The sequence below is a fragment of the Manis pentadactyla genome, chromosome 5 (assembly GCF_030020395.1).
Source record: "Manis pentadactyla isolate mManPen7 chromosome 5, mManPen7.hap1, whole genome shotgun sequence".
Classification (NCBI taxonomy): Eukaryota; Metazoa; Chordata; class Mammalia; order Pholidota; family Manidae; genus Manis; species Manis pentadactyla.
In genome coordinates, this window is record NC_080023.1 from 485,392 (window position 1) to 493,781 (window position 8,390).

General features: G+C 50.4%; 1 protein-coding gene across 2 annotated transcripts; it reads right to left on the bottom strand.

Annotated features, from left to right (window-relative positions):
* Positions 1-795: 795 nt before the first annotated feature.
* Positions 796-8,377, bottom strand: GRPEL1 (GrpE like 1, mitochondrial). Of its 2 annotated transcripts, none has more exons than XM_036921381.2 (4): positions 8,236-8,377; positions 5,613-5,775; positions 4,276-4,357; positions 796-1,980 (listed from the first exon to the last, which is right to left on the bottom strand). In XM_036921381.2, the coding sequence occupies exons 1-4, from the start codon at positions 8,295-8,297 to the stop codon at positions 1,634-1,636; spliced, it is 654 nt and encodes a 217-aa protein (XP_036777276.1). In that variant the 5' UTR covers positions 8,298-8,377; the 3' UTR covers positions 796-1,633. The 2 variants fall into 2 exon arrangements, with proteins under 2 accessions (XP_036777276.1, XP_036777277.1); XM_036921382.2 differs by having other exon boundaries at positions 5,613-5,791; positions 8,236-8,311.
* Positions 8,378-8,390: the final 13 nt, after the last annotated feature.

The following is an 8,390-nucleotide window of genomic DNA, read 5'->3' on the forward strand; positions in this document are numbered from 1 at the left end:
ACTGTCTTCAGGGTCAGTGCCTCTCAGCAGTTCTTTCTACTCCAAAGGGAGGAAACTGCACACGTTTTGTAGGCAACAGTTTGAAAATCACCTTTCTTACCCAGCCTTCGTTTGACAGGTGAGTCCCAGGGAGGCAGGGCGACGCAGCTGCGGGCAGAGCAGAGCTGTGGGGCCCCACCGGGTGTCCTGATGGTCTTTCTGCCTTTAGATCTGGGGGATGCTTTTGACCAGATAATCTACAGTAGCTTAAAGGAAAAGGGAAAAATGTTTTGAAACCCTATAAATTGAAATTTTAATTATAGGAATATTGCCTGTATCTTTCAAAATTACAAAGTAAACTGCCGGCCCCATCTTTTTTTTAGGCAGTCAATGGGTTTAACACTACTTGATTGACCTTCAGTACTAGAAGTACCTCTTAGACGCGAAGGCAGTGGAAAGTGTTTTTTTCCCTTGCTTGTCAGATACCACAATCGCTTGACCTTTTCCCTAACGTGAGGAACAGAGGGTCCCACGGTGAGTCACAGAGTTGGCCTTCGTAGACGGTACGCTGTTGCTGTGGCTCCTGGATGTCTGCGGCCCCCTGCAGTCTGGATGCATCTGCCCCCAGCAGGGGCCAAGGCACGCGCTAGCCTGCCACTGCGCTAGAGGGACGCTGCCCCAGTGCACAGGCTGGAGTGCCTGCATGTATGCATCAAATACACAGCTTCAGGCTTTGAGCAAAGAACAGGACAGCTGAGTCACGCTTCCCTCAGTAAGGACCTCCTCCACCAAAGTACACAAAATAGTTCCCGAAAGTAGAAAAATAAACACATTAAGGGCTTTAATCCTCTTAAATAAGTTTAAAAATTAAACATTAACATTAAAAATATACCAAGCATGTAGTCCTTAGATTTTTGAGAAAGTCCATCTCAACTAGGGAAGATAACCTTCAAGATGAGTACTAGCTGAATACAGATTTAAACGTTTGTACAAATAGATAAACAGAATGAGGCAAAAGTAACTGATTTCGTCAAACTCAGTTACTGGCAAAAAATGTGGTAAGAACCATTAAGGTCCAAATGCTCATTTCACATCTCAAAAGCAAAGCCGGAAGTCAATCACTTTTAGCAGCTAGGTTGTAACTAACACCAATGAACCCACATACTCTTCACCAAGGTCATCAGAAAATTTTTAAGAAATATTTATACTCTTGCCTTTCCTTCACTGAATGGAAAATGCAGTGGGCTAGGCAATCCAGGAACCCGAACGCCACAGGGAGATGAGGAAGACACGGCAGGGCTGGCGTGCCCGCTAGCCAAGCAGCAGGATCCCTGAAGACCTGTACTCGATGCCACCAGAGTCTGAGCGGACACAGCATCACTCGCGACACTCTAGGGTTCGGCAGTGTCCCGTCAGCCTGTTCTGTGAGCATGTGGGACTCTTAAACACGTTTTAAAAATAGATCAGATTCCCAAATTAAGAGTTCATTAACACAGATGTGTAACCAGCTTAATTTTGTTTGGCCACTGGTTACTAAAGCTTTCCAATGAAGTTTGGGAAAAGGTCAAAAGTAGTCAGACGAGAAAAGATGAACCAGCCTTTTAAGAGTCAAAGCAAGTTGATTACAAACACCCAGCCAACCCCTGCCAGGCAGCTAAGCTTCTTTCACCACCCCCACCAGGGCGGGCCTGAGGGTGCGCCCATGCAGCTTGTACCCCACCTTGCTGACCAGTGCCACTGTGCCCGGCTCCTTCCCCTCAACCGGCGTGTGGAACAAGGCCTCATGCTCGTAAGGGTCGAACTTGGCGCCCACGGGGTTCAACCTAAGTAAGCCATGCTTCGCGAACACCTTCTGGACCTGGACTTCAGTCATTACAAGTCCCTCGTAGAGGCTCTTCAGGTGCGGGTTCTCGTCCTTGATTTCCTCTTCTGGAACACACTGCGTTGCCTTCTCCAAAATGTCTGCGACCTCTAACAAGTCCTTGCAGAAGCTCTGAATGCCTGAATTAGAGAAATTAAAGATCATCATTGCATTCCAGATCAACTGCATGAAGCAATTCAAAACTAGCTATTTCCTTCATGCACAGACTATTAATAACTTTAATCATTTGTTGGTTCTGGAATTTCACTGGCTTAATAAAAAAAACCTTTTTTGGGTTTAAACAAGTGCTAATTAGGTATGAAAACAGCTGAAAATCTGCAGGAACATCTCACCACCAGTCCTGCTCCCCAACAAACGTGCCTCTTAGAGCATGTCTTCCCCCTGGACATTATAGCTACCAGCGGAGGCTGGCCAGCTGCACCAGGGAGGCCGCTGTTCTGCAGCACAGAGCGCAGAGCTCGGGCCCTCCAGCCGGGGGCCGCACCCTGGCTGCTACTTAACTGTTGCTGTGATCTGCTTAACCTGTCTGGGTCTCAAAATGGAGATCACAGTGCCTAACACACCGTGCGGTCATGAGGACCAAAACTGACACCCTCACACAGCCTGGGACAGGCACTGGCGGGTAAACGTTAGCGAGACATACTCCAAGCCTTAACCTTCCCTGCATGAATCTTAACCTAACACAACAAATACTGTATTAGAAAAGTCACTCAAAATTCAAGGCAGTGTATTACACAAATAAAAACTGCTTGTGGTTTTAAGAAAACGCTTCAGCTGCAGAGCAGTTAGGAAGGATGTGCTCCTGCTGGTGCCCATGTCTGCCAGGCCCCAAGGCACAGCAGCTCCACTCTGCAGAAGGGACATGTGCTTAAGCCTTTATTCCTTTTCATTGTGTTTTTACCCTCCTGCTTTAAAATGAAATTTAAAATTTCTACCTGTCTGCAGAATGTGAACACCTTCTGTGGGTCAGCCTTCATGGCAGCCGCCGGGGAATGTTCTGCCCTCTGAGGCAGAGGCATCTACCTCAAGGGACAAATGGAAACCATGGTGCCCCAAAGGAGCATTTGAGTGCCAAGGAGAGCCCCCTGAGGGACTCTAGAGCGGAGTGTCGGGAGGGTTCTGTGACCTGGGGCCTCAGGAGTCGGGAGCTATTGAGCATTTCAAGGAGGTAAAGGGTGACTGGTCTACAGGGAGGAGGCGGAGCCGGTGGAGCCGAAGGCCCCAGATGGGGCAGCAGAATGGGTGGAGGTGTGATGCAGACTGACTGTAGCTTGAGTCACTTGGGCCGGGGGTGCAGAGTAGTGAGCCAAGAGCTGTGAAGTCAGCCTGGACCAGGGTGGAGGCACAGAGGGAGGTGGGTGAATCAGCCAGCCATTCACCACTCACTGGATGGGACGGAGGTGGGATGAGGGAGCGGACGACGTGAATTCAGATTATTGACCTAAGCACCTGGGCAGAGAGACCTGGTAGAAGAAGAAAGGAGGCACAGGTCGAGGGGAAAATGAAGTTCAAAATACCTGTGAGACACGCAGGTGAAGATGCTAAGTAAACAATGGGACATCGGGACTAGACGCCCAAGAAATGTCTTAACTGGAAAGAGGCCTGTGCATGGAAGCTGTTTAGGCCCATCAGGGAGGCAAGGCACCCAGGAGCAGATGAGAAGCCTGGCCCCAAGCCTTGAGGATCCCAGAAATGTGGAGTCAGACAGAGGACAAGTCAGAGGAAGAAGAAAGGAACTGAGACGACAGCACCCAGAACAGAGTGTTTCAAGAAGAGATCTGTTATCTGTCGAATGTGGCAGCACAAGACCGAGATCCTAGTTTGCACTTGGCCCTGAGCCAGTGTGTCCTTGGGCCAAGCATTCAAGCCCTCGCTGTCAGCCTGCGGTTCTGCATCTGTAATGCAGAGAATCACGCCCGACAGTTCCACAGGTACTGATGTGGCAGCCTTGTGTTTAACAAACTCCCAGATAGGGAGCCAGATGCCTGGTTGCCACTGCTTGCTAACTCTGTGATGAGGTAGTGAGTCACTGAAGCCTCAATGATCTCAACTGGAAAATGAGAAGAACTGTGACAAAAATACCCAAAGGTGACAACCACACAGCATCTGAGATCTGAAGTGACACCAGTGTTCCCACCGGTGTAGCTACGGAGATGAAGCCCCAAGAAGCTGACCTGCTATAATGACTGGCAGGCTTACACCGAGGCCTTCACATGGAAGAGCAGTAAGTAGAGTCCGGCCACAGCCGCAGCCTCTGCTCCCGGCAGGCCCATCCTCCAGACTGCAGGGAGTGCAACCTGCAGGCACCCCACTGCCTGCCATGTCCTTTCTGCTGTCTGACACTCACATGCCCCCTCATGCCTGCCCTGCCCCATACTTTTCCAGGATCAGTATCATGTAATACTCAAAGTTACCATATAATTTTGCCTCTTCCACCAATTTTTGGCTCCTCTGCCGCAAGTTCTCGGTATCTGCCAAAGCTCGCTTGTATTTTTCCTTAAAAAATAAAGGGGGAGTTTACATGAATGAAGTATGGAACAAATTCATAGAAAAGCAAATCTGCTAAAACAAACCCCAAGTAAAAAAAACAAATGACACCTATCATTATTAGTCTGAGATTCCAGACAGACAGCAGCTTAGTAAGGAGCTGTCACGCCTGCGTTACTATCACCAGCAAGCGGGAATGGTGTCAGGGGTCAGGCCCCAGTGCAGCCCCAGGCCATTCTGTGCCAAGGGCGCAGCTGAGGAAAGACACCAAGAACTACTTTCTGGTGGTTCTGGGGGTCTTGCCACCCCTCCAGGGAGGACATTCACGTCCTCAGCAGGATCTCCAACTGAAGGGAATCCTAGAACCTGGCTGGGGGCTGGCCCACCTCACTCCCCACACCCTAGGGCGAGGTTCAGGAGAACATGGCTCCTGGGCAGGCAGCTCAGGCCTCTATTCCACCTGACAGAGAAAAGCCATCAAAGAACCTTTGGTATTTTTAACTGCCCAGAAGTGGCAGAGTTGAAACCTTACTGGGGAATAACTGTCTGAATCCGCGTGTCATGGCTCCCTCCCTCCCGGGCATTTGTTCTTCCACATCCTGAACTACTCTGGGGGGCCTCTACCACCCTGTTTCGGTCTTCAGGCAATTCCAGTGCAGTGGGTAAGAGGACGGATCAAACCCTGGCTCTGCCGTTCGGTAGCTAATGAGTGGGAACCTTGGGAACCTGACCTACCTTCTGTGCCTCAGTTTCCTTTGTGCACAGGGTCAAGGTGAGGATTAATATACATAAACACATCAGAACAGGGCCAGCACATTAAGTGCTTCATATTATCATTCTTAAATCCTGAAAGAACCTGATTTGTGCCACCTACGCTTTCACATGGAGTGACAATGCACGTCACTCCTCGTAACCAGCTCGCTAACACACCTTCCTCCCGCCACAGCACCACACGACCACACCTGTCTGTCCCTAAGACAGCTCAGAGTACTCTGCATTTGTGAGGCCACATTAAGTCTTGACCCAATATAACCTCTGTAGCACCTGACAGTGTTCTCATGGCAGAACCAAAGCACACAGGTTTGGGCTCTAGTCCTTGCAGGAGAAACTCGCTGTAGGACCCAACTGCCGCCCTTGGTCAGAAGGGGGACCTCATTTGGCTCAGTCTCTGGTGGCAGTGAAGCAAGGAGCCCGGCCAGCCGGGCCGGAAGAGATCGCCCGAGGCCTGGCTGACCTGCTTCCCCACTGAGCCACGCAGCCTTACCACAGTCTCCTTCAGCTGCTCTTCTAACTTGAGCTTCTCTTCCATGAGTATCTTCTCTGTAGAGGGAAGATCTGTCTTCTGCTCATTCTGACCCATGTCCTCTTCCAGGTTCTGGCCACTGTTCTTCTGCTTTGCAGCCGTGCACAACAGACGAGGACAAGGCCTAAGGAGTCCACATGCTAGAAATTAAGACTGGTTTTTTGGCTTGCTAGCCAGGTATGTATTAGAAATCCAAGGTCATTTAAAACTATTTGCTATTATTTTAAAAGGAAGAAGAGATTTATTTTAGATCCAATAAAGGCAAATCGTGTATGATGTATAGAAGCTGTTTATATAAAATCTCCTGCAATACATGCCTAAACTAATGTCAGTGTACCATGGCTATGGCAGTACCTCCTCCTCTCTCCATTCCAAACACCTAGAGGTGTGAATGCTGACTGCACAGAGGACAGGGCAGGTATCTGGCCCAAGGGCGTTTTCTGTCACGCAAAAAATCTCTCTCTATACAAAAAGAACTATACTTCTGGGTTTAAAAATTATAAAAGAGGAACCATGTGCTTTGGGAGGCTCAGCATACAGTATTTCTAGCTTTGGGGAAATGGCCAACCATGCAAAGGTTTGCACAGGGGAACTTTCAAGGACAGGTAAAAACTACACTTCAAAGCCGAGAATGGAGGCGACAGACCCATGCAGGAAGTGAGAACTCACCAGACAAAGGCATGCAGGTAGGAAAGCATGGGGTATATACAGGGGAAATACAAGCTCTAAAATGAATACTGGAAGTGATGTAAGTTGTTGTCCAATCTGATCCTCACGTGAAAAAGGTTCAGCGATAAGCCCAAGGTCGCAAAGCCATTTAATGAATGTTGAACTTGTCTTAAAACCCAGATTTCTTCACCAGGACGAGGGGAGCTCTTCTTAACTATGCCACAGTCCGGGCTGAACATACACTACATTCAATTTTCTTCCCGGACTAAAGAAAACTGCCTCAGTGAACAGGGAAGCCATCAGGACAGAGACTATATTACAAGGATGTTTACAGCAGTTCTATACGCTGACAAGCTGGAAACAGAACGCTCGTGAATGAGGAAACAGCTGAACAAGCTGCTGCTTCCACAATCTGGAACACTGGGCAGCTACCAAAAAAAAAATGCGTTAAGCTGTCATCTCTTGGACACACTATGGGTATACTGTGCGGTAATTCTCTAGAGAAATACAAAAAACATGACCCTATTTTTGTGAAGACAAACCAGAAATCCTGGGTGTGTATACAAGTGTCTTAGGCCTGTAGACAGATCGAAGGATCTACTGGTCTGTTACTGTGGGGTGGGCAGCAGTAACCTTTTCATTTCATTTTTATTTTTATGAGTTAAAAAAGCTAATAATTTAAAAGCTGAGTGTGCTGTTGTGAAGCCTGTCTTGCTTTCTAGTTGCCCTGACCTCTGGGTGGGTGGTCACAGCCTCTCTGCAGGTGGGCTTAGCTCTGCAGACCTGTTTCTGTTCAGCAGCACAGCCAACAGGGGCTCTGGCAGCAGCTGCAAAGTTGGCATGGGACGAAGCAGGGCTGTGCCAGAGCTCGTCCCATTTACAGAGAGGGAAACTGAGTCTCAGCCTATTTCTCTAAGAGTTATGACTACGATTCAGATCTCCTTACTCCCCCATCTGAGCCTCTCCACAAAACCAGTTCTCAAGAAACAGAAATTAATGCTGACTCGATCATTTTCTTGGCGATTAATTTCAGGTACAAAACCACTTATTACTTCAGCAAAAAGCCTTTTTACTCAGGTATTCCAGATGGCTCAGTGCTGTTTCTGGATTTTGTTTTATGTAATTTATCAGGCTGGCAATCACACCTTAACCCCTTTTCACTGGAGGTAACCTTCCCCTCACCGGCCCGTCTCCCCACGGACAGGGGTAATCTTGAGGGAAAAGACCAGGCCCTGCGTTGCCCAGCTTCCACTCAAGGTTTGACCCAGAGCATCGTTTCTAGTAAGCAATTCGGTTCTGCGCGTTTCCTCCGACACAGAAGATGCTGAGTACTCGCCAAACTAACGAGGTACGACTGTCAAAAAGCAGACACCTAAGATCTTTTTTTTTAAGCAAATAAGGCGAAGGCCCTCCCTGTGGAGTCACTGCACCTCACCTAACGGAACTCTTCTCCCCACGGAAGGGCAGGGCCGCTGCACTCCTGACCTCAGGATCCGGAAGAAGAGGCGGCGAGGGAATTCGGGGCCGGGTGGAAAAAACCCGTGAACCGTGTCCGGGAGCCTTGGTTCCACGGAACTTTCCGGGCGCCTCCCGGGCACGTGCCTGGCTCTGCCCGACCCGGCCTTGGACAAGCTCCGGTCCGGCGGCCCTGGGGTTCCGAGGAGGGGCTGTGCGCCGGGCCGGGACACTTGCGCAGTCCGCGCGGGCCTCCTTCCCTCCAGGCCCGCCGCGGCGAGGCCCGGCCATAGGGGGTGGTCCGCGCCCCGCGTCGGGGAACCGCGGACCCACGACGCCCCGCTCCCGGGGACACCACCGGGGCGGCCTCGGCCGGACGGAGCGAGAGGCGGCAGATCGGGGCAGGGGCGGCACTGAGGACCGCGCCCTCCTCAGCCACAGTCATCCGAGTGCCCCTTACCTGAAAGACAATCCCAAAGCCGGGAGGCTGCACCGCGCCAACCTCACGCACCGAGCCGCCATAACTCCGCCGCCTCCGGCACTGAGTACGCACTAAGCATGCGCGGAGGCCGCTGGCCCGCCCCCTCGGGGGGCCAGGCCTCTCGCGCAGACTCT